Source organism: Lepisosteus platostomus, chromosome 23 (genome assembly GCF_059453375.1).
Source record: "Lepisosteus platostomus isolate fLepPlt1 chromosome 23, fLepPlt1.hap1, whole genome shotgun sequence".
Taxonomy (NCBI): domain Eukaryota; kingdom Metazoa; phylum Chordata; class Actinopteri; order Semionotiformes; family Lepisosteidae; genus Lepisosteus; species Lepisosteus platostomus.
The window spans coordinates 12,623,911-12,649,663 of NC_142633.1; the positions used below are offsets into that span (position 1 = coordinate 12,623,911).

General features: G+C 43.6%; 1 protein-coding gene across 2 annotated transcripts; it reads right to left on the bottom strand.

Moving 5' to 3' along the window:
• Nucleotides 1–55: 55 nt before the first annotated feature.
• Nucleotides 56–24,977, bottom strand: rnf207b (ring finger protein 207b). 2 transcript variants are annotated; one of them, XM_088617394.1, is made up of 18 exons: nucleotides 24,839–24,977; nucleotides 23,703–23,893; nucleotides 14,603–14,735; nucleotides 14,240–14,384; nucleotides 13,647–13,728; nucleotides 13,185–13,260; nucleotides 12,426–12,551; nucleotides 11,290–11,336; nucleotides 10,061–10,133; nucleotides 9,835–9,903; nucleotides 9,623–9,691; nucleotides 8,730–8,854; nucleotides 4,085–4,262; nucleotides 2,798–2,983; nucleotides 2,390–2,441; nucleotides 2,167–2,284; nucleotides 1,173–1,265; nucleotides 56–1,003 (listed from the first exon to the last, which is right to left on the bottom strand). In XM_088617394.1, exons 2-18 carry the CDS (start codon nucleotides 23,891–23,893, stop codon nucleotides 817–819), a joined length of 1,950 nt encoding a protein of 649 aa, XP_088473520.1. In that variant the 5' UTR covers nucleotides 24,839–24,977; the 3' UTR covers nucleotides 56–816. The 2 variants fall into 2 exon arrangements, with proteins under 2 accessions (XP_088473520.1, XP_088473521.1); XM_088617395.1 differs by lacking the exons at nucleotides 23,703–23,893; nucleotides 24,839–24,977 and adding an exon at nucleotides 16,697–16,844.
• Between the last annotated feature and the right edge of the window lie 776 nt (nucleotides 24,978–25,753).

Here is a 25,753-nt window from a genome sequence, read left to right on the forward strand (position 1 = left end):
GAAGCTTAGAGGGAGTTTAAGATTTTAAATGATTGAATTTAGCAGATGAAGCAAGTTCAGTTTTTTTGTAGCATTTTGTAGATAATGATACATCATAACAATGGATATAGTAATGTAAAATGTACAATACAATTTACAGCATAAACCCTAATTATTTAAACTAGAAATAATATAGTGAAAACATACAATTGAAGCAGTTCTTGGAACAGTGTTCCTTTCCATGCTCTGTGGCCATTGGCTTTTCCAGTGTGTACCATATTTATAGAGTATCTCTTTTAAAGCACATGTAAATGTGCTTGTTGAAGAACGAGCTGCTTCAGTCCATTTCTTATTATTTGGCTTGCTGGACAAAAAAAAAGGGGGGCATTCCTTGTTTTTGCAGACAGTGTGTCGTCTCTGCCAAACCCTTCAGTCTGTAATGTTTGCAAGCAGACCTGAAATAAAAAAAACCTGATTGCAAGGATGATTTCGAAGTGAACACTAGAAAAACTTAATTGTGAGGCAACATTCAGGCTTGTCCGTTAAGAGGTTGACGACTGTGGAACTCGGATTTAAAATCGGTATGTTTGACTCCCCCCCCCATGAACTCTGGTATGTCTGTTGCTCACAGCACGTGGTCTTGTGAGTAATCCAGTGATTTCACAAATGGCTGACCTAGAACTCAAGTTGTTCCTCAGCCCTCCTTCAAGGTACTTTATACAGCTTTTGTTCTAAAGCTTATTCAGCTTCTGCTATACAAGTCAAAATCCAGTCACTATGCATGAGTCCTCCTGGCTTCAGATGAATGGGTGGTGGGAGTCCGTCCATTGGCCTCGCTTAAAGTGTCAACTCTTTGCGGCTTGAAGCCTCCACTCCATTCTTCTGCTTCCCTGGCCAGTAGTAATCCTTGCTCTTCAGTGCGGGCTCCTCTGACAGAATATTGAGCGCTCGGTTGTCCAGAATCTTGTTGCGGTTGTCGACCAGCTTCTCCTGGTCGTCGTCGGTGGTGCAGGATAGCTCGTTTCTTTAGGAAGAGGCAAGGAAGAAAATTAGAGCAGCAGTGTGGAACAGCTGTCAAGGGTCGGCTTGTTTGAAACGTGTTCTGCTCATTTGAAAATGGTAGATCAAAAGATTGGCACAACCAGCTAAGCAGATGCATTAATACTACATGGGGTCGGTGGTAAAGGCCTTGCCTGTGCTGTGCCTCGTTGGCCATGGTGCTGTCCTCATAGATTTTCAGCATGGTCTCTGTCCGGTCATCTTTAAGTTCCTTGGGCTCCTTTAGTCTACAAGAAGGGAGAAAATGGTACTTTCTGTGGCTTTCATTGAAATCATGACCTTGCAGTCTGTGATCCCAGCTATAGCTGAAAGATGACTCACATCCCTCATATTTCTCATGTCATAAGTATGAGGCAGGAACCGGCAGCATATAGCAGTTATCGTACATATCTACTGTATGCTCAAGAGACAGAGGATGAAGAACTTTCTTTACAGTGGAAGCCACTTACATAGTGTGTGATCTTTGTAAAGAGGGTTGTGTTTTACAGCTTGCATAAGATCTCCTCAATCATCAGCTTTCTTTGCTGAAGAAATGCCTCTGTGCCAAGAATTCATTCATTTACATAACGTTAAACGAAGTGGAGCTTTAGCTTTGTGGCAGATCTGTAACAATTAAATTATAGAATGTCTCTGCGGTGCACAGTGTGAATTACTGTTTCAGAAAATGAGTCACGCCAACAAGAGACACTGCAACCAAGGGCGGTTGACCTTGTCAGTTGAGCTCTGTCAATAGCCAAAACGTTAATGTTGTTTCTTTGTAAGACTGGGGTCTTGTATGTTCAATGTTTGTCCCTTTAAACCTACCTATGGTCATTTAAGAATCGGATAATCTGCTCCTAACAATATAAACTGAAGTGCTTTTCAGTCACATAAGTCCCTTCAGCAGAGTTTATTACTTCTAAATCCAGAAACCTATTTAACACACATCAGTCAGTTTCCAAATTTAGCTTTATATGCATTTATATATTTAGTTGTGTGTTTATTTTCAACCAGTAAATGAATTCGATGTCTCGCAAACTGGTTTTCTACAGAATGGAAATGCATGAGTGGACAATGATCAGCATGATTAGAAGTTTCTCCAGGCCTGGTGTGGAAACCAGTCTGCGTCAGGACAGAGAGAGGCAATACCTGGGCTCGAGCCGCTCCTTCACCTTGGCGATGGAGCGGATGTACGGGCCGATCTGCTTGGCGATGGTTGTCAGGTAGGAGTTCTCCTGTTTCAGCTGCAGCAGGTCATGTAACTGTGCTGTAAAGCACGGGGTACACAGCTCATGTCAACACAAAGACAAGCAGGCTTCTTCCAAAGAGAAAAGGCTCCCACAGTGAGAATACCAGTGCATCGTGCTTTTACCTTCATAGATCTCTTGCTCATTCGCAACCCTCTGAAAGGTTTCCTCCCATATCTGTGAGAGAAGCACAAATCAGTAACATCATGCCTCTGGCTCTGTTCCTGGATCTGCTCTTTCGTTAACTGCTGTGCATCTAATGATGAAAGATGGGAACAGAGACTTTGTACTGGGCTTATTGACAAAAAACCCAGATACTTATCCAATGGCAGACGCTGTGAAATCTCATAAGAAGAGCTTTCTTATGCCATATTATCTCCTTATATATAGTGCATTATACACACATACCTTGCATTCACACCTTTTAACACAATACAACTGTTATTAGGACTCCAAAGAGCCATTGAATACATTTAGAACTTACATACGAACTAATACTCCTTGGAAACACTTCGGCCTTGCCCCAGACATACCTCCTCGAACATGGCCCTCATCATCTCCACAGAGGAGTACTCGGAGGCGATCTGCACATCCATCTCCAGCGATTTCTCCAGGATCTCCCCCATGGTGTCGGTCTTGATGAGGGAGTGGTGCTTGGTGAGGTCTCTGTGCATCTCCTGCACTTGATCCTTCAGCTTCTGGATATCAGTCTGCAGGGTCTTGGTGAAGAAGCAAACACTTGTAGATCAGTATTTCCAATATGTCTTATCCCTGTCCTTCAGCTTCATCAGCGCTATCAGTGATGGTAACCAAGTGACTACCTAGGCGCTTCTGGGAATTTGAAATTCTTTGTTTAACCATAAAAATGTTTGCCTTGCTTTCTGTTTTCCAGATGGTAGCAATCTAATATTCCACAAAGTAAGCAAAGAAAGAACCCTTCGGCAAACAGCAGTATTAGATCTAGGTCAAAGTGTGGAGCAGGGATTAAGGTTCTGGATTTGTAACTAGAAGGCTGTGGGTTCACATTCCAGGTAAGATGTTGTTGTTCATTTGATCAAAGTACATAAATGTAAGTTGCTATGGATCAAATCTTCAGCCAAATAAATGAATAATATTAACAATATTACTGACCATTTTTTTCACTGATTTGTTGTTGGGTCAAAATTGTGATTTGATTGTGAGTTGTGTTCAAGAGAAAAGAAAAACATTTTCACAAACATGACACAAATTGAGTCATGCCTAAAAAGAACTGGAAATGCCCATAGTACTGTGGTTCTACTTAGAGGTGGTTAGTTAACTCTGAACGCTGTCAGACTGGTGTCACTTCAGACAAACTGCCAGTAAAACACAGTTCATCTACATTCTCAGTTTTGCAAAGTTATGAGCAAGAAGTAAGAGGATGCCACCCCTTTTCACGCACGACTAAGCAGAACTGATGAGAAACTGCTCTCAAACCTACATCTCAACGCGCAATTGCTTCAGGCCTCAAGTCCCACAGTGCACACAGGAGAGGTGGCATTGAATGGAGGAACTGATAACACTGCATGCTCACTGCCGTGGGGCAGCTGCTGCTGGGAAAGCCTGGCAGCCTCACGCCTACCCTCCTGTCTGGGCAGAGACTGGCTGATGCCAATCACAGTCAGCCAGTAAGGCCTGACGTCCATTAATGCCCTTGTTCTGTGCACAAGTAAGTGTACGGAAGTAAATACAAGTAAAAAGATGTGCAGATCTGTTAAATATCTTTTCCAGCGGACCTGGATTGGTTGCAGGTGGCAGAGATGCACTGATGAGGAGGGTGAGGAAGGCTCGGGGACACTTACCCGGTACATGTTCTCGTAGTTGCGACAGTGCTCGGTGAAGGGCGACTCCCCTCCCTCGGCCAGCAGGACCTTGGTGCTGATGTAGCGGTGGGAGGTGGGCTTCCGCACCACTGAGGACGTCAGGGCCATGTCGCTGGAGGAGGGGGAGTGACAGGGGACAGACAGGGAGGACTGCAGCCTGCGGAGCAGACAGGAGGACAGGCTCACGCTAAGACTGTGTGCTGCGGGCTCTTGCACTAGAGCTCTTATTTACCCAGCAGTATGCCCTGTGGGTTAGAGGCCTAAAGCATTAAATAGCCTCACACAGCATGACAGATAACAGCTGGGGCACACTGAAGATGTTTTGTTGCTCCGAATGCATTCTGACCATTCTATTTCAAGAGTTGTGATTGCAGTCTTTCTTTAGGGGAGCTTGTAAGAAAAACGTCTTGTGTTTAATTTATTAAACGGCTCCGGGGTTCGATTCTGGCCTCAGACTTCTGTGGGCATTTGCTGTTCAGGTTTCCTTCCACCTCCCAGTGACACGCAGGCAAAGTTTGCATGGTTACTGGAAATGCCCTATTTCTCCATGGCCGCGGGATGAACTGTCCCATCTGTGGAGCTGTCACATGCTCTGAGTCCCACCTCTCGCCCTGTACTTCCATGACACGTAACAGCAAGGTCACAGCGACTCACATTCTCTTGGATTGCCCTGACCCTTCCCTGAGGATGAGCAGCTATTTCATGTTGGATGGGTGATCAAATTATATTCCCGAATCTGTTTAACCTCCCTGATATGATCAACAGTATTGAAACCACTGAAGCTGGGCAGATGTGAGCCTGATCAGTAGCTGGTTGGGAGACCTCCTGGGAAAGCTATGGCTGCTGCCGGAAGAGGTCTTAGTGGGGCCAGTAGGGGGCGCTCACCCTTTGGTCTGTGTGGGTCCTGATGCCCCAGTATAGTGACGGGGACACTATACTGTAAAGATGGCGCCATCCTTTTGATGAGACATAAAACTGAGGTCCTGACTCTCCGTGTTCATTAACTATCCCAGGGTATTTCTTGAAAAGAGTAGGGGTGTTAAACAGCATCCTGGCCAAATTTTCCCCTGGCGTTAAACAATCATGGCCTCCTAATATTCCCCATCTAATGTATGAACTGGCTTCATGACTCTGTTCTCCTCCCCAATGATAACTGGTGTGTGGGGAGTGTACTGGTTCACTATGGCTGCTGTCGCATCATCCAGGTGGGGCTACACACTGGTGGTGGTGGATGGGATCCCCATACCTGTAAAGCACTTTGTGTGTAGTGTCCAGAAAATTGCTATATAGTTTAAGGTTATTATTATTATTATTATAAGGATTTTATTATAAAAACCTTTTTAACTATTTGTGTTCCCTAGCTCACCTGTTGTAAAATTACTGCACCTTGTAGTCCTCAGTCACTAAACCTGTAATCCAAAGATTACAGCAGCGTTATTGAGCAATGAGGCCGGCCAGTTCTGTTTAGAAATGCCATCGCTGCCTTTTCCTTGCACAGTGTGACACAATCCAGCCTCCCTACATTCCACAGGTAATTTTTACACTCTGTGCTGCATGAGAAAGCAGAGACACTTCATCATCTACATGCCAATTCCCAAGTGCTGAATCTGTCATAACCCATTCCTAGACTCCATAACAGATTATCAAAATTACAGTTCCCGTTGATTTTATCAAAATACTATTCCAGTTCCTCACCACTAAGATTTTTTACTGTTGCTCTGACTTTTCATACCTTTCTCCCTCCTTTCTAGCTCCCCAGCGAGGCTCTGCAGGCGCTGTGCATGTTGAACTATTTACTCTGGACTAGTAAAACAAAGGTAATAGACCCAGAAAAGCAGAATCCTTAGCCAATGACATGTGGTCATGTACAGCGTGCACTGTATTAACCCACTTCCTACTGGATTAATGTTGACAAGAAACAGACTTGAAAGGCTTAAGCTGCTTCCTTTCTCCTTGAAAACTGCTGATCATCAGTTTATCAATGCATGACACCACAAAGAATGATAATAGTGAGACTACTGCCAACTGTTTTATTATATACTGTATAAGCACCAGACAAGGGACCGCATAAAGAGAGAACTGGAAAATGAGAAGGCGTACAAGGATCTTTTAGCACAGCAGTTCACTAAGAAGCATGGTGACAGGAGTTAATATACAAGCGCAGGTTTTTCATGTTGGTTCAAGAGGAGACACATGGCTCCTGGGGTCTGGCACCAGGCTAGGCTAGCACTTCACTGACTTAAACAGCTGACAGCTTATGGCAGTGGGCTGGTGAATAGGCAGCCAGCCGCCCAGCTCCTGTGATATTCCAGTAAATAAGAAGAGAATCGTGGTTTTACCTTGGCTGAGATGCAGACTCGCGGAGAGGGAGAAAGGCAGTACTCCTGTTCCCTGTCGCCCGCTGGGAGAGCAGTCACCTGTGAGGCTGTGCTCGGCAGCCAGATAATCAGCCCTTCCAGCATCAGAGCCCGTGACTGCACCCCCTGCCCTTTCTAACGCATTTTGTTCTCCCTGAGCCCACTTGCCACCCTGCGGCTGATTCCAATTTAAGACATCGGGGAAGAGCGTGACATCAGAGGCATGGAAAAAAAAAGCACCCTCCCACTGCTACCTCTGCTCTTTGTGACTGGGGGGCTGAGTCCTGGAGAGTTCTGTGAAATTCTGATAAAAATAGTCCCCGGCCTACCCCCCCCACAGCCCCTGACATTTTTCCAGCCAACGTGGTTACGGTAGGGGGAGAGACAGGGTAGAAAGAAATAGGGGTGATTGATGTGGAAAATTGGCCAGGGACGTGCATCACCTCAGCCCTGACCGTGAGGCATCAGGGGCTTCGGCTGGGGGATTGGTTAAATGCTTCTGAATTATTCTTCCTCTCAGTAAAGGCATAAACAATATGAGAATGCACGTGCGGACAGAAGGGAGGTTCTTCTGCCTCACAAACTGCACTAAGTGGCCGGCTACTGCTGTCCCCTGTGCTCTCCCAGCTGGGACATGCTGAAAGAATGCTGTGCAAATCCTCTTTCACTTTGTCGTATGGGCACCTCAAGTACTGTTTTTTTCACTCCAGGACTGGAACTAGAGGTCATGTGGATCAGGAGCCTCATGCAGAGCCAAGGGAAGTGGGACTGAACTCCAGAGCTGGGTTTTGAGGCAATCAAGTTCCTGAACCCTCGTGAGTTTTTTTAAAAGTCTGATCATGCGATGAGGCCTCCATGGCCAAGCTGCCACCTCTCCTTCCCAGTGGGCCCTGCTGCCTGGCCCGGTGAAGCCCCTGGAGGTATGGAAAGTGATTTCCAGGTGCTCCACGAGTGCTGCAGCACGGATAAGGAAAAGCAACAACCTTCCACACAGCTTTCGGGCCAATACAAGTTGACCTTGCCAGAACCAAAACACTTCACAAATAAACAGGACATTTCCAGAGGTCATTTCCCTACTCATCGTCCTCTTGATCTGTACTCGTTCTTGTCATAGGCTGCCTGTCAGTCACTCCCTCCCTGCGACTCGCTGGTCATATTCCTGTGGCCTTGTCGCCACAGCTCTGGCATGCGCTCTTGACAAACCCGGCTAACAGCACTGAAGGATGGGATAGCTGCTGCAACACTGAAAGCACCAGAGCTGCCGTTTCCTAGAATTCGGGCTTCCAATCAGCTGGGCCAGCTGTTATCCCTGGTACCTCTGGCACAACACTTTGCAGAGTGGACAAGCACTTGCTAAAACAGGAGCTCAGGCACCAAGCTCGGTCAGCTGATGAGCAATTTCAGGAACGCTTTCTGGAGGTGCGGGGAAAGATCACAATCCTTTTAAGGCCTTCAGTTAAAAACACCCAAAAAAGAGGACCCTGAAGAAAGGCAAACACTGGTGCCAAAGGCAATTTTTCTAAGTAGCAATGTTTAAAATGGCCCCCTCAACGAATTATCATATTGAAGTGCTGCTAAAAATCAAAGCACTTCTGTTTCTCAGATTTCCACCTGCTTCTACAGCAGTTTCCTGTTTGATTTGTCTCTACTGTTCATGGAAAAATATTGTGTCTGTATTTATGGCACATTGATAGAGGCTTCAGTAGGTGCTTGGGAACTGGAACCACAGTATAAATCAGACCTATGGCAACTTTGTGATGGATTTTGTGTTCTCTTGTGCATGTTTTCTAGTTTTCAAGTTGGCCTGATAGTGATTTGTCAGTGATCACTGATTTGTGGTTCCTTTGTATATATTGCACGAGTGCTGTCTGATCAATTTGTCAATTCATTGTGGTTCAATATGGAGGACAGCAGAATTGTTGTATTATACTTCAGAGGTGAGATCTGTGGTGCTTCTATGGTTTTCCAAAGCAACTCTTTGCTCTAACTGAATCTTAATTGTTTCAGTGATAATACCCCTTGTGAAAATCATCTTTTCATGAGGGAAAGGTTTCCATAGAGAACTGGGACATTTCTATAGAAATCTTTAGGTTATTTCAGTAAAGATAGGAGCAAGGTCAGTGAAACAATTAAGTATCAATTAAGAAAATCATGTACTGCTTGCATTCAAATTTCTCCAATGATCTGCTGAGGTTTCCTACCCTCTTACAGACCCTATCCACTCTCTGTATTCCATATAAAGGGAATCATGGGAATGAGAGACTCACAGTCCATTGCTGTTGGCCATTCCAGACACTCCTCCCACGCTGGTGACGGACACAGAGCGCCGCTGGTTGAGCATCAGCAGTGGCTCCAAGCAGCGAGCGAATTCTGAGCGGTACTCCGTGTTGATCTGAGGCGGCGGGACAGACACCAGGAAGGGGGATCAGTGAGTTCCAGGAGCATTCCGGACTGCCATCAGTGGTCAGGAAGAGCCAGCACTTTCCCTGGACACAGAGTGACCCTCCCAGCCCGAAGGAAGTCTCAACAGGTTGCAGGCAGCTGTACTATGTGTTTAATGGGGCAGTGCGTCTTTGACTCCTGGGCATTCCCTGCACAAGAGCTCCTGAAGTGTCAATGCAGATGACACGGTACGTCCACAGTAAGTACATCGTAGTTGACCACCTAGAGCACAAATCACTGTACACAGGCAGGACGTGTCTGAACCTGCTGCCCCGTCCTGTTGATAATGACCACGTCAGCCAGATAGACATGATACAGAAAATGTCCCTAGCATTCCACAAACAACACAAGGAACATGGGGGGAACAAGGGGGAATTACAGGTGGATCCTTTTTTCCAAATGTGCAATGAAAGCTTAAAGTTATCTGTCCCTGTGTCCAATGCTGACACTCATACAGTACGTCACCCAAGATGTTAAGCAGCAGGTGGAAAGATTTGGTGCAAGCAATCAAGAACCCCTGGAAATCGAATATGGACACGCCATTCCTTCTGTAATTTAGGTTGATTTGCATGATAAATTAGTAGATTTGTAGTAATCTGGGAGCTGATCATAGGTCAGAATAAAGTATTCTAGGTTGTGTACTGTACAGAAAGGACATGGACACTGGCTCGGTGAACGTACTGTAGACATTGACAAGTGACTTGAAGTTGCCTCTCACCTTGCTGCTCTGAGCCGGCCTCAGCCTGTGGGGCAGCTTCACTATCTTCTTCAGCCTCTCCATCAGTTGCTGTGGCAGACAAAAAAAGGGCAGAAGGCATTATTAGAGACCAGCAGAAGGAAGAGGTGATCCAAGCAGCAGTGACATCCAAGATGGGATTACAAAATCTAGTGATCGGTTTTGAGACGTTTAACCATGGAGCACCAACTTACATAGCCCAGGTCCAGGAACTCAAACTTGTTGGCAGAACTGAGAAAGGCAGAGCAGGTGACCAGGTGGACCTGACAGGACAGAGAAACAGCGGAACATAGGAAGCCATCAACACAACATTTAAACATTAAGTGACATTAATCTGCTATTGATGATGGATTCACAAGTATCATACTTTACCTAGAGAGTAGATAACACATTGTGGCCTTTAACTGGGCTGGCTCTTACCTGCAGAGTAGGCAGGAGGGCGGCCAGATGAGCCAGCTGTTCCTTGAAAGCTTTCTCTTTCTCCTCGTGCTGGCTGTCAACACAGAGACAAGCTGACCATCAACAGACTTTTGTGCACACAGTTCGACTGAGAACATGCCGAATTGTATTTGTGCAGTTCTTTATCCAGCTGTGAATCAGATCAGGACAGATGCACATATTTTACGGAAAGTATTTCTCACTTGAATAAAGTGTGTTTGCTTTCTTGTGTTTTCAGAATCCCAGAGTCCCACAGTGCACACAGGAGAGGTGGCATTGAATGGAGGAATGACGCAGCTCTTACTGACAACACTGCATGCTCACAGTTACCCAGCAAGCCATGGTGCTGCTGCTGGGTAAGCTAAAGTATAGCCTGGCAGGCTCATGCCTTCCTGTCTGGGCAGAGACTGATCGATGCCAATCACATGTCAGCTGCTAAGGCCTGATTCCCAATTAATGTCCCTGTTCTGTGTAAAAGTAAGTGTACTGAAGTAAATACAAGTAAAAAGATGTTGGCAAGGCATGCAGGACATGCAGATCAGTTAAATATCTTTTTTTCACCAATTTCCTGCCTAGTACAGGACCTGTCTGTCTCCATGTGTAGCATGGTTCACACAGAAAAAGCAACCCTGTGAGCTCATAATGTGTGTGCGTGATGATTTCGATTTCCAGGAAAACACATTTCTGGGCCATTTCCAGGCACAGACTGGAGTGAAATATGGACTAGAGCACTGTAATCTCATTACGGAGCCTCTTTGAAGTGTAATGTGATACACTCTCACATATACATCAAGCTCCCAGCTAAAGCATCAGATACACTGCAGTAACAACGTGGTTTACTGTAGCAGGCCTGCCAGCTTGGCCAGTACATTAGCAAATATCGCTTGCTGGCTGGAGAGCAGAGATGTAGATGGGCTGAAAGTTAAAAGCCTCACATACCTGATCTGCAGCTCTGTGTGTGTGTGCTAAAGTTGGGTTTTAAAGTGCATTGTATTCATTTTAGTCTAATTTAAAATGCATCACAGCTATGTTATGCTGTACGTTCCATTTGTATGCGTCTGTGCTACACCTATACTGTCTCCAGTACCGTATTGTCTGAGCTGGTAAGGGAGACAAGGAGGAAAAGAGCAGTGCAGTTCAATCAGAATGCAGCCGCAAGAACAAGCTCCTATCTTTAGAATGGCCTGCCAGTTAAAATGCTTTGTGTTTACCTTTGGGCAGCCTTCAAGAGTATCTTCTTCCGCTCTGCCAGTTTCTCCTGCAAATAAGAAATGAAAAAAGGAATTATTATAAGTTCTGTTGTGTTTCTCTCTTGTGAGTGTGGCCTTATGACATGCCTTTAAATGCGTGTATTCCTTGCCTGGGATAGAGCTGTTCTTTAAATGAAATGCTCTTCCCAGCCCTATTTCACAATTTATTGATCCTCCCCAAAGTAAACTCTTAAGTGTTTGATGAAACATTTCGGAGTGTGAACATAGTCCTGTGATTTCTTGTATACTGTATACTGCCTCTAAAATATTGAAAGTAATGATGCTGTCAGTGATGATTTTATTCTTGCAGACATAAAATAATACACTTGGTTATTTGTTTCATAGGTGAACATGGTCAGCCCAAGTATTACTCAGCAGCTTTTTAGCTTTGCAGAGGAAAGGTAGGGAATCCGAGCTCAGCTCAGTGGAAACATGATCAAGAGAGAACCCTAGTGGTTGTTGCACAGAATAGCATGCATCAGTCTTCAAAATAAAGGGCAGGTTATTAGCAGGTCTAGTCTGTTAGATTAATATGGTTGCAATTATAATCCTCCTTTTAGTCTAGTGTGGTCTTCTTCAGAAAGCATTTCATGCTGTTTTTTCAACTGTTTTTTTGGAGTTTTATCTTTCTGTGGCTGGTGATACTATAATTTTTAATATATTATGAATTAAGGCAGGTATAGAACTTTAATGTAGTTAAAGCTCTATAACTGCAGTTGTCACCCATCAGTGTCATACAGGAAGTGGCCTGTACTTGTAACCCAGCCAGTGAAGAGCACTATTTTCCTGATCATATGCAAAATAACTCATATACATGTACACAGTTTAGACCTTTTTCTTGTATGTCTATGCATGGTTAATTTTTAAATGAATAATAATATTATAATAATATATTTAATGAATATAGCACATTTCATTACAGTGAATCTGTAAGAGGATGCTGCAGAGGATGAGTATTTGCACGACAGGGGCCGTGTGGCTGAGCGTGTTCTCTCACACTGCTCCAAACCATGTGTCTCTATGTGAAGGTTGTGCTGTGCAGAGCTGTAGGTGTCAGGCTGTAAGCTTCTGGACTCAGACGCTGAGCGTGGTGGTACCTGCATGCTGCTGAAGAGGGTACTGATGGCACTCTCCTCCTCATCCACATTGGCCCTCACCTCCCCAATCATGGCCTTCAGCAGGACAATGGCCTCTCGTGCTGACGTCTGCAGCTCTTTCACTGCCTGCAGGTGCGATTCGCAAGACACTCTCACGTTAGTGGGGCTGCACTGCCTCCCTGCTTCTTTTAGGACCGCTGTCTGTCTGTTGCTGCTGACTTCCAGCATCCTTCATGGCACAGTGCTGTCAGAGCAAGTCAGTCGGGTCTGTGTGTAATTTTGTGTCTGCACAAGCTCGTCTACCTGCTGAACTGGGGTCTCTCATTATCCCTGCCTGAAGCTGAACTGAAGGGAATTACGAGGGTGTGATGCTGTCTGAATTTCTACTTACAACTGTCTGTTTTTAGGTGATTTACTCCTTAAATCTCTCAGGAAGAATGTTTTGAACGTTTTTATGAGATTTGTTTCACTCAAGAAAAGAGAAATCACTTTTGATGATTGCAAGAGAGATTGTTTAGAAAAAAATATTGGAATTCTCTCTCTTCTTTTATCTTAGTTAACCGGTAAACCTTACACTTTCTCAGGGTGTTTTCTACAAAAAAAAAAAATTCTTAAAAATCTAGGTTGTCTAGAACTATGAAACACTGTACAGATGAAGAGCTACTCTCATCCTGCAGTTCAGTGTTGTGACTTTTTTCACTTTAACATTATGTTGACAAATTTCAAAGTGTTGTTTTGCAACCTTAGGACACATCTTACCAGGACGGCCTGATCCAGTTTTTCACAGCCTTGCATATACGCCGTCTCAATATCAATGCAGTGTGCTCTGCTCTCCCTGTGAGACAGGACAGTCACAGACAACATGGGGATCAATGCATTGTGCATCACCAGGAGAAGGCAGCCATAAAAATGTTTACCATGCTAAATTCACCCATTCTCACTGTTTTTCCCAACATCTGCAGTTTAGTTTGCTTGGACACAGGTTGCCCACATTTTGAGCCTTGCAGTGCTTAGTCATAGAGTTGTCTGCACTCAGATTGTACAGTACAACTGCTACAGTTGAATTGTAGGGCCGCCAACTTTGTTCTGCAAGTCAGCTTTAACACGATCTGTCAGGGTCATCTGATTGGCTTCTCATTAGATACCTCAGTACAATGTGAGTGGCACACTTTTAACTTGTTATAAAATTTTGCCAGTCCAGTTTTCACAACCTGTACTCACACTTGCATGTCTCTGAAACAGTTGATGCACAGCATGGACTTCTTCTCTGTGGAGAACATGATATAGGGCTCCTCATGAAGGGCTGCAGGCAGACAGAAGGGGGCAGTGTCATCCCACCACATCCTTTTAAAAACCCACACTGATCCAAGCACAGCCAGTATTCCCTGGCCCATAGTATAGTTTACACAATCTGTTAGAGCCTCGGCAGAAAGGCTGAACATCAGAACATAAAGGTTTCAGACAAGAGCAGGGCCTTCATCCTCTCTTTCATCTCTTGTTTGCAATTAGTAAAATTGTACTGCAGATAATGCAGATGACGATGGTGCTCTATGGTAGTTCTGTAATGTACTGTACCTCTCTTTTTTAAACTGGAACATCAAAATTTATCCAGCCTGTTCTTCTATCGTCTTTACAATAACTCCATTAAGCACATCACATGCACATGTTCTACTGGGTCCACTTGTTGTGTTTCTTATTCTTTATGCCCTCTTTTCTGCAGTCCCTCAATCTAGTGCCATCCAAAGAATTTTGCAGCACTGCTCAATTGTTCGAATACTTGTGCTTTTTGTTCATGGGGAGAAAATGAAACTCACAGCACTTCTTATGGGCTTCCTTGGTGCGCTTGGCCAGGGACACGATCTCATGGCGGGAGAACATCTTGGCCTTGTGTGTGACCTCCCTGCAGGTGCTACACAGGGGCTGGTTACAAGTGTTGCAATAATACATTGCATCCACATCCTGCCAGGAACAGAATGCACAGAACTCAATAGCCCTTTATTCACAGCAATCAGCGGCGCACTACACCGCTCACAGAATGCAATCAATTAAAAGCCTGAATTTCTAAGAAAGGACAGCTGAACAGTAGTGTTATTAAACCTGGCTGAGAAACCCCAAGTAGTGTATAAGAGTTATTTCCTGTGTTTGTATCAAGTTACTAACAAGTAACTTACTAGTACCTGTTTCTTGCACTCAAAGTCACAGTTGGCACACTGGACAGTCTCCTCACAGTCTGCGGAATTGTCCACCAGGAACCTGAGCAGACGGTCTTCAGGGGGCAACCCGTTGATCCCTTTCACAATCGACTGCTGTCTGAAAGGTGCACACAGAGAGATGGGCACTCAGACAGGCAGAGACGCAGAGAAAGACACTGTCAATGTAGACCCTTTCATTGGAGACCCAGTTAAGGGTGAACAGTCACAGATTTGAATGCAGTGCTAGTTGGCCTGCTTATTGCTTATAGCTGGATTAGGTTTGTGTGTTGCTCTTAAGTTCCAAGTTAAAGCCACTTCAGAGGCTACAAATAGCTTTGTTTATGCAATTAATCTTTAGGATTCTGGTTCGAAAATGCTTTGCCAATGTGTGTTAGATTGCAAATTTTCAAAGGGATTGTTAATCAGTGCGCTGAGCATGCCAGTAACCAGAAGAGGGCACCAGGTGCCCATTATCCACTCAGTCCCACGATGTCTTTGATGCTGTATTATTAGCACTAAGCAGTATCTCAGAGTTCAGTGAAGCAACAAGGGGGATGTAGTTATAAGAGAGCATAAACAAAGAGTATTTATAGGATCTAGATGGAATAAAACAACTATTCACTGTGCTGTCTGCACTCTTTTGGATACCTACTCTGCAAAAGGTTTTATTTTTGGGAATAGATATTGCTGCCAAGGCCACACTGTGATGTTGCAAAACAGAATTAGTAAGAATGTCCATTTACTATAAGTAAGGACAGACCCTGCTTTTGTGCTTTTAAACTCAACTGTAAACCAAAACAAAGCATTGGGCTGTTTTTTTCATATAGACATTGAGGTGTACTGTACCTGTAATTGAGAATGGGAAGGGTAAAAGATTACTGCACCTAGAAGTTCTCCCACACTTAGATTTAGATTTTAGCATCTTTCATTTAGTAAGTGCACTGTGATGCATCACATCCTAACATACATCTCAATGCATCTTCAACGCTTCCAGACTGATCTTTGTGCTGACTCAGCATTGTAAAATGCATGTTTGGGAGTTCAATGCTGGTCTTAGATTTGCCACTGGTTTGGATTATGAAATGATACCCAGAGTCTGCTGCAGCTGTTTATCTATTGTCAAAACAAAAGCCTCTATCCTTCCCTTCCATGTTTAACTTACTCTGTGTTCATAGCAACTGGTGCTATTGTCTCCCAGAAATAGCAGTGCTCTAAATTCCTAGATTACACAGGTCCTGGTCTGGGAGACAACAGCGATCAAAATAGCAGCAGCCTGTTACTCTACCTCTACTAAGAATAACACAGAACAACAGCACTCCTGCTCCCTATACTCACCAGGGATTGTTATAGCTATGGGGAGGTGAGCCTTATTAGTCAGAATTTTAGCAAACTTACTTTCTTTTAGCCTTACTGTACCAGAGATTGGCTCCAAGTGCTGTCTCATTTTCAGCTGGGAGAGAAAAGGCATGTTTGGTGCTGAGAGCTAATATCTTATGACACAAGACCCGCCAATAGCAGAATTGTCTTCTATATGGAGCCATAAAAAGATACGGTGCCACACAAACACGCACAAACTTGACTCCGAAAGACGGCTTGTTAACAGTGCAAGATGGTTACAAACTGAACGCAGTCCCTGGGAGAGAGAGATTGAGAAACTCTCCTCAGCAAAAGCAATGTCAGCAACCACCACAAGAGTCCAAATGAAAGGAAACAAAAACAGCAAGCCCGTTGCTGGAAAACCTTCTACAGAGCATTATTGCTTCCCAGTATTGAGAGGGCATTGATATAACTTCACAGCAGTCTTTTCTCCCCCCACCCTCCAAGTTAATAATACATTTTGCCAATTTCTTTAGCCCCTGTTTTACCAGAGCTCTCTGCCCTTTACTACATATACTAATGCTTGAAATCTCTGAAGTTTTGCTTTATGACAAATCAGCCATTGCCCTCCCCCCAAAGCCCCAGCAGTGCACAGCAGAAAACAGTGCAGAGAAAAGCACGACAGTCCTGCCACCTCGGTCTTGCACAAAGCCCGTGCTCTCTGAAAGCTCAGCAAAGGAAGAAGAGAATGAGCGCGCCTACATGTACTCGTCTATTTCTCCCAGGAGCATGCTGGAGAGGCAAAAGCGATTATTCCCACGGGTTCTCTCCTTCTCTAGTCCGTCACCTGGCCAGGATAGACACTGCGCCAGCCAGTCACCATGTTAGCAGAGCAGCCGGGAATGGGAAGAATCTGGGAGAATCATCAGCACAAAGGAAGTAGCCACAGTCACTTACAAGACCTGAGCACTCTGGGCTCCCTGTGACTCTGAGCATCAGAAAGCAGCGACCAAAGCAGTACAAATATAGACTGAGAAGGAAGGCACAGTGGCACCTAAAGCTGGGGGTCACCCAGCGGGGATAGTGTTACAGCAGGGCTGGGGAACGGGGAGGAGGGAGACACCGGGGATGGCTGGCAAAGGGTTCGGGGGGGCGTCATGAAGGTTTGTGTTGCAGTGTGGTGATGCCTGTCATCAGAATAAAAGATGATTCCCCCTCCAGCCCAAATGTCTAACTGGATAGAATGTAGTCACCCCACAAAAATAGAACAGAGACCATAGAAAAGCTGAATTATGAAATATTATTACAGACCCTGCTCAGGGCGTGTCAAGGTAGGGACCTGTTACGTTCAACATCGATCACCGGTGACTTTCAAATGGCAAATACTGTAAGTGGCATTTTAATGCACCCAGTAGCTTAGCAGATAAATGCATTGGAGAAAATAACCTGCAGTGTCCCATGTCTGCACTGATGCCAAATGCCACAAGTGAGCTCTCCTGTATGATCAATGCTCAGTCCTGGATGTTGAAATATTTCCTCCTGTGTGTCCTGTTCTATTTTTTGTTTATAAAAAAGTCTGGGGAGCAAACAAACCACAACAATGCCAGCAGCAGAACCCGCATCACTGCATTTCTTTGTATGCTTTTTTGTTTCAGTCTAGGTTTGGACAAAATCCCTTCAACTTCACACTATAATGTTATGCCACTTGGGGAAATGCCAACTTGCTAGTAGAACATTTTCCATTAAGTCTACAGATCACTTCCATTGCCATCTTCTGGATCAGCTTTAATTTAATTCATGATAAATGATAATCACAGACTTCAGCAGTATTAAATTAAGAGCTGTGGTCCTAACTCAGAGCCTTGAGGTACTCCACTAATTGTCACTGCAGCATCCACCCTCAATCTGTACTTGTATATTAACCAGTTCTTAGTCTGAAAGCAAGCAATATTTTAAAATCTAGGAATTAAATGGCTTTTGGATATTTAACAATACCATGCTATATGCTCTTTGTATCCATTATGGCTGTTAACATGTCAAAGACATCAAGTCAGTTAAACAAGTCCTGCAGTACCTTTTGTTTTGCCAACATCTTGACCATATCGACCTTTTGCCTTACAGATAATCAATCCACTTGTATGTAACATATTTGTCTGGATTTTGTTTTGTGAATTGCCAATTATTTTTTATATCCTCCCAGTTTGAAAAAGACAAATGTATTTTTCCCCCATCTGTTCCATCTTCAAGCCAATCACCTTTCATAGGTCATAGGTAATACTGTCCACTACCAGAGGTTCAGTGCCAACCGAGGAGAGACACGCCCCTCACCAACAGAACTGCACAAGCGCCCAGGAAGATGCAAGCATTGCTCTGTCGCTGACAGCCCTGCCAACTAACAGCCAACTGCGCACCACCTCATGGAGAACCCCAGTCCCATCCAGGTAGCGACATAGCCCAGACTCGAAACCCCTGATCACAGAGCTCAGCCTGTGCTTCAGTGAGTGCCTTCACCAGTTGAGCCATTAAAGATTCCCCTGTTTTGTATGGATGTTTCCTTCATCAGTGGACACTTTCCCCTTGTTTTGAGTGACTGTTAAAAGAGTTTTGTCAGTGGTCTATGGGTAACATTTCATTTCCTTAAGTGGTATAATATTATTAGGCTCTGCTGATTTCCTAATCTTAAATGTTTCTGTTGCAGGAACACTTCTGCTTATTCTGTGTGAATACTGTTGAATATAGAACAATGTTTGCTGAGGTATGTTACCAAGTTTCCCCTTCTGTAATCTCCAAATTGCCATTTTTCTCATACATCAGCCATTTCTCTTTTGTTGTCCCAAGGTTCCCCACTGCTGTTGAGACACTCATCTTCATCTTATTATTAAGAGTGTATCATGGTATAAAGTCCTTTATTGGGAGAGCTTGCATAGTTGACACAAAAAAACAAATCCCATCTGTATTTGGAGATCCATGTACAGTAGATATTAAGTCTTTTCGCACTGATTAGTGTGAGGCAGGCCAATACAAAACACAGAAGATGCACAGTTACAATGTTGATTATTTATCTTTCTCCAATCCCTCTTAATAAGCTCAGATCACCAGATCTCTGTATCCTTCCATACTTGTTTCCAGACCAACTTTTATATGGCCCAGATAAACCTTGATTCCAACTGCATACACTTGGGCTTAATTATTAGACTGTCAGCAACAATTTTGGTTCTTCTGAGGTCCATGTAAGAGACAAGATGGTTCCCTCCCATGGAGGTCTCCCAGGACTCTAACAGTGAGCCTTCCAATTCAGGGATCTATGTTCCCTCACAAACCTCTTATACAATATTCTCTGATGTTTTTCACAGCTTTTCAAACATTATTTTGCACTTGTGCTTGCAATTTACTGTGTTTCTTTAACTGAATGTTATTCTTTTTTTATCTTCTTCCTCCACATGTGTTCCAAATTAATTGTTCTGGTTTATTGAGCCAGTTGGCCACTACGTTCTAGTCTTTGACTTACTAACTCTTGGTATTTATCTGTTCTGTGGTTTAAGCAGAACATGTTTAAAATGTTGCAATCAGTTTTCTGCTAATATAACCCCTGATTGTTAATACTCTTGGGGTTTCAGCACAGGCACTTCCTTACCTGGCTCTTCAATGTTTGGCCTTCCCCTGGTGTTCTCTTTTTGACTCTACTCCCAATGCACCTCCCTTGAAGATCTTCTTTGGATTCTACCCCTTCCATTTCAAAGTAAATACTTTTTAATTGCTAGTAGATAGTAGATCCTTGCCACAAGTCAACTGATACCCATCTTGTTTAGATGTATATATGGTTCAATGGATGATATATAGAGCCCGTACAGATGATCTCTGCAGTGGAAAGGCTGACAGTGACTGAGAAAGCTCCATGTGCTGAATAAGTAACAATAGCTGCCTAATCTCTGGACAGGTAGCCACTTCCACCTGCACCTCCGTGAAGACAACATACTGCTGTTGACTCAGGATCGCAGATGCATACAGTATCTCAGGTGCAGTCTTTTCTTCTTCTGGTGGCACTTGAACTGATTTAATGCTGACTGGTGTCTGAACATCAGTGTCTCTGGGGGCCCTGATGGTGCTGCTTTGCGTTTTCAGGTCTTGACTGTTTGTTTACAGGTCCTGATGTGGAGCATACTTGCATGGCAGTGTAATCCCGGGTGGGATGGTAAGCATAGATTGTGGTATTTTTCTTGCATTCAGAACTTGGGACTCCAGGAATGCAAGAACCAGCAGAACTGGATCAACATCAGTCACTGACATCCAGGTGGGGCCATTTTGTCCACTCAGTGGAGATCACTTCCCTCTTCTCTCTGTCTTTTCAAGAACCACCGACATCCTGCCCCAGCTGGTATTTTGTGTCATACACCACAAAGCCATTGCTTTTAAAATGGCAGAGACTGAGCATTTTGAGGCCATCTATGGTACACTGTTCATGTGCTCTTAATGTCACAGGGCACAGTGACATGGGGCTTTGGGGGCTGCAGCCCGTCCTCTAACAAGCGAAGAAAGGGAGAGCGCTGTGAAGACAGCTTTGATTACAGTGAGCTTGGGGTCAGCGTGTTCAGTGGCAAGGTGCTGGATGCCTGTGTGTGTTTATTGTCAGCTTGGCTGCAAGCTGGCCTTATCATCGCAGCGTGCTCCGAGCCCGGCACATTCCACCGTCGCTAAAAGAAGAACAGAATTCACTCTGCAGCTGTTCCCACCTCTCAGGTTAGCATGAATCCCCCTGTCCTGCTGGATTTCTCTTAGCTGCCTGTTAGAGGGGCCACTCAGCTCTTTGTGGCAGAGCAGTGACAACGAGGGGAGAGGTTATTAAAATAAATCAGCCTCTGGTGTACATTTTGAAAAGAAAGGCATTAATTTAACTAAGTCTGATTTAAACATTGATCCCATGAAGGTTAACTAAGGGCTGGCCAATATCATGTTATCCAATGGGGCTCGGACAGGAGTTGCTGTCCCTTTCACTGGAGTCCGGAGTGTCATGTCAAGGAACAGGCAAAACAAAGGCGACATGCTTGTCCCTAAAGGGTGAGAGGTGAGGGCCCACCCACAATCACGATGAAACAACGAGGAGTGTAACTGAAGAACATGCACCTGCCATCACGGGTTGCTGGTGTACATGTGTAACAGTATGTCATAAAGTGCTGGGGCAGTGTGGTGGCCCTTGGCTAAGGATCTGTGCCTGTGGCTGGAGGGTAGCCGGTTCATATCCTGTGGCCGGCAGAGGAATCCTACTCCGTTGAGCCCCTGAGCAAGGCCCTTAACCCCAACTGCTCCAGGGGTCCCGTATAAATGGCTGACCCTGCACTCTGACCTCAAGCTTCTCTCTGTCTGTGTCTCATGGAGAGCAAGCTGGGGTATGTGAAATGAAAAATGCAAGAAATTGTATATGGCCAATTAATTGATCTGATCTTATCTTAAAGGAAATGCAACAAGGAGCTGTTTTTCTGAGACGTCTGGAATAGGCTGTATTGCAGAAAAGGATGATGATTTGGAATTCGAAGCCTGCTTGCCTGCTGTTTTGCATCAGTGAGCTGAAGGCTTAGCTGTGAATTATGAGTTACTGAAAAGAAGCATGGAGCATTCAGGACCAGATAGAGAAAGCATGTCTTTGCTCAGAAGATTGTGAGAGTCTAGGACCAGTTACCCAGTCAAGAGCTGAAGCTGATGCTGAGGGATACTTTCAGAAAAGGCTTGATGGAATCCTTGAATCAATAATCACGAATAATCAAGCTTACACAAATGGATGATTTGTAGCCGTTCTTCAAAACTACACTGTGCACTTTACAGTCAATGATTAATTCAAGTATATTTTTGCATTTTTTAGGTCTTTACTTTGGGTTTTATGATATTGATACAGTCTTAGACATTCTGCACTGCTCTGTTTTTCGCTCAGTGTCTTTCCTTTTTCGCCCCTTCCATTTTTATTTATATTTATATTTATATTTCATTTTATGTCTTTATGCAGAACAATTCTGTGGTGGTCTTCTACTGAAATGTAACCATTTTATTCAAGCTAATTGTTGATAAATCTGTTTTTTACAGTACAAAAAGTAGTCAATCTAGGTTTGTGGATGTGTGCAATGTGTAACAAATTATGTTAATGACAAGGAACACCTAAAATGGAGTCAAGAAGATTTGATTGGCAAATGGTTCTAATAGTGAAAGTGATTAGTTAAGCTTTGATTAGATAGCCGTTGCTCGAACACACATATATTGGAAATCCTGATTGTGTCCAAGATGTCTAATACTTTTTTATGTTCTTCTCCCTTTATTGAAAAACAGATGCACTTATTAAACCTGTTTGAATCCTCTGTTGATTGACATGAAGCTCCCAGGAAAGAGCAGAGTGTGTGAGGGGGGTGTTCATATTGGGGAGGGCAGGTCCAGGGATTCATAAAGATGTCTGGGGGGGGAACACGACCTGTTCACTTTCATCAGATCACATGCCGGTCATGTCTGTGTGCTTACAGAGCTGCGGGTGTAACCACTAGAGAGCTCCGGGTGCTGATGTCCTGCATCACTCAGACTGTGGTGTGTACTGACCTCCCAGCTCATCTGACTGGAGGAACAGTGTGCTCCCCCCTCCTTACAGTACCTCTTTTTATAATCTGAGGCTAGCTACCTGGTTGTGAATGACAAGCAATTAACACAAAGTGTTAATTGACAGCAGTAAGGAGAGTCACTGACTTTATCATTCAATCCAATGCCGCCTGACTGTTTTACAGGCTCCAAAGAGTGGACCTGTGATTTAGTGAACGCAGTGAAACAGGTGGTCCTTTATAAATTACTGGAAATATAAAATAGCAAGGTGAGTTATACTGTTAATCTTATATTTACAGCAAAAGAAAATATTTTTTTTCTTGGCAAAGTCAGGTTTAATAGTTCCTTATTACCAAGGGCAGTTATGGTTAGCCTGATAGGGTGTCATACAAGACTTCTTTCATGTATTGTGTGTTTATAGCTACCTGGTTAAAAATGGGGTTTCACTACAAAATAGACTGATATAATCTCCAATGAAACAGACGAGCAACTTCTCACGCAATTCTGATTAGAAATACCCAAACAGAACTAAAAGTACTGAAGTACTAAACTTCGATTCTCCTGAAGATTTCACCAAAGATAACGATATAGCCACAATGCCCTGTATCCAAGTCATAAAAAGCTAGAAACACTCAATATGACAGAGAATGATTTTCTTTATGCAAAACTATTGTACACAAAACAGTGATCTATCTATGCAACAGCTTGAATCCTATCTACGTTGTCCCACCACTCCTATCTTGGAGTCCCTGCACTAGTTTCCTTTTATATTTTACATACAGTATCATAGCCCTCCAGTACCTATTTAATATGTTATCTGTTTATTCACACAAAACCTTTGCTCAGATCATTTATCATTTATTGCTCTTGCTTGTCTGCAATCTGTGGGTGATGGGGTTTTCTATTGCGTTTGCCCATAGATTTTGAACACCAAACAAAAGAAATCAGGACTCATTGCTTTTAAATCTAGCCTAAAATCCTACCTGTTCAGACAGACTGTTTTAATGATTACCTTCTGCTTAGCTTATTTAGCTTCTTAATATCCTTAATTTCCTATTTAAAAATACGCTTTTAACATATGCAAAACACTTAGAGAAAAATGCATCCATAAGAGATAACAGGTAAAGTAGTTATTTTTAATGTGCTTAGTCCCCGTAGCCGAGTTTTGGGTAGTGAAGATGCAGTTACAGGGTCTTACCTGCAGAGGGGGCAGGTGAGGCGGCTTTCTATAGCCCGGCCCCGCAGGCAGCTGGCGCAGAACGTGTGGTAACAGTCCAGCAGACAGGGCTGTTCGTACTGTTCGTGACAGAGGTGGCACACGAGAGGGTGGCAGTTGGCGCTGTCCAGATCGTAGAGGTTATCCAAAGGGGTAAAAATTCCTCCGGACATCTAAAAAGAAATGAGATAAGGAAACCTGACAACATTCTCTTAAACAACTCTCCGAGAGTCAACATTGTAACACATCTTTATCGGAATTATTGCATCAAGACTTATTTGGGCTGCGTATCACTTAGCTGGTTTTAATTTAATGTAAAAAAATTGTACAATGTTATTATCACCTATCTTTAATTTATCTAGCTTTTTAATGTTAAGTCTTGCATGACGGTATTTTCAGTCTCACATTGTTTTTTTTTAATTTAATGTTTGTAGGTGGTATACTATGTTCATAAGAGAAGAAAAGAAATATATTTAAAAGAATAAAAGAAAAAGAAAAGAAAGATATTTCGTTTTATAGTATCTTTTCTGAAGCTGTTAAGTTTGACAAGGCAAAACTATTCAGGATTCACCAAAAATACACCATTGAATGGTGAAAAGGTCTGTTTTTAAATGAGCTGTGTCAACCTGTTGGAGTGATCTTATTGTATTGCATTCTGGGATATGATGAGATTTCATCTCAAGCCAAACACTAGTGGTGTTATTTATTGAAATGTGTCAGATATCAGGATCAGGGTAGTTCTGTTAATAGTATATGATTATCTACAGTATTGTACACTGACGTGTTTGCTACACGAGGATCCATTCAGAGACAGATGACTCCCTCAAAACATAAGAAAAAAAAAACAGGACAACTTTTGCTTTCCCAGCAGCACAACGTATCCAGCAATCAAATCATCCTTGAAGGTTCCTTCTCCCAAAACATCAATCATCCCTCATTTGCCTCCCCCTTTTGTGCCCTCCCCCCCCCCTCCACCCCCAAACGAAACCATTCGTAAGGAGCATCGAAGACAGCACCCAGGCAGGGTCACCAGCCACTACACGATTTTGAAGACTGCGTCTTTTTCAGACAGATTTTACAAATAAAACGCTGAATGGGTGGCAGTGCTGGTCACTTACCTTGCTGTTGTCCTATCTGCTGGCCCAGGCTGGAATGACAGAAATGTGGGAGCTCTTGGAGTGTGGCTGGATGGAATACTGGCGCTGACGTCAAGCAGCCACCAGCTCCCAGCAGTCCTTGCAGCAGGCGGTGGGGGTAGGGTAGTGGTGGTGCCTGAAGTTCAACAAGCAGCTATGGATGACAAAAGGGACACCAGATACTGCTGCTCTGTCGGCCGGGGGACAAAAATAATTCTCCCCCCTAATCCTTTCCACCCCCTCGTCCAATAACCCTGGTGGTAAGATTGCCAACTCCTGTCCTCTGACCCCTACAGAAATGGCACGTGCTCTTCATAGCTTGATGCCTTCCTGTGGGTTACAGGTTTATTTTCTATCTAAATCAAAACAACCCCCGTTTTCTGCTGCCCAGGTTTTGTGCCCCAGTAAGCCTTTGTGTAGCTTGTGTATTGAATATTGCATATGAGGGCCAAGCAAGCTGGTCTCTGTATGCTGTGTTCATGTAATACAGGATCTGACTGCAAAGCACACAGGTTGCATGTAAAGTACAGTGTCTCACCCTAATCTGTGTAAAAATGTATATGGATTATAGTCAAATTTCAGTAGAATTAAACAGATTTTATTTATATAGATTTTTGCTAAATTATTTAAATACATTGAAAGATATCCACTATAAGGCAGAATGACAGTAACTTTAGTTTACTACTTCAGCTTCTTCAATCATGATTCTTCCCATTCTCCTTTATTGTTAACTTTTAGTTATTTTATTAATACAATTATTAGTTCTTAATAATTAGTTATCAGTTATTTCTTCATTAAAAACACTTTAATCACAAGAAATATACCATTTAGCTTAAGATTCTGAAGTTACTCATATTCTGTCTTGAGAAGTGCTTTAATGAGAGGTATAGAGCTCTT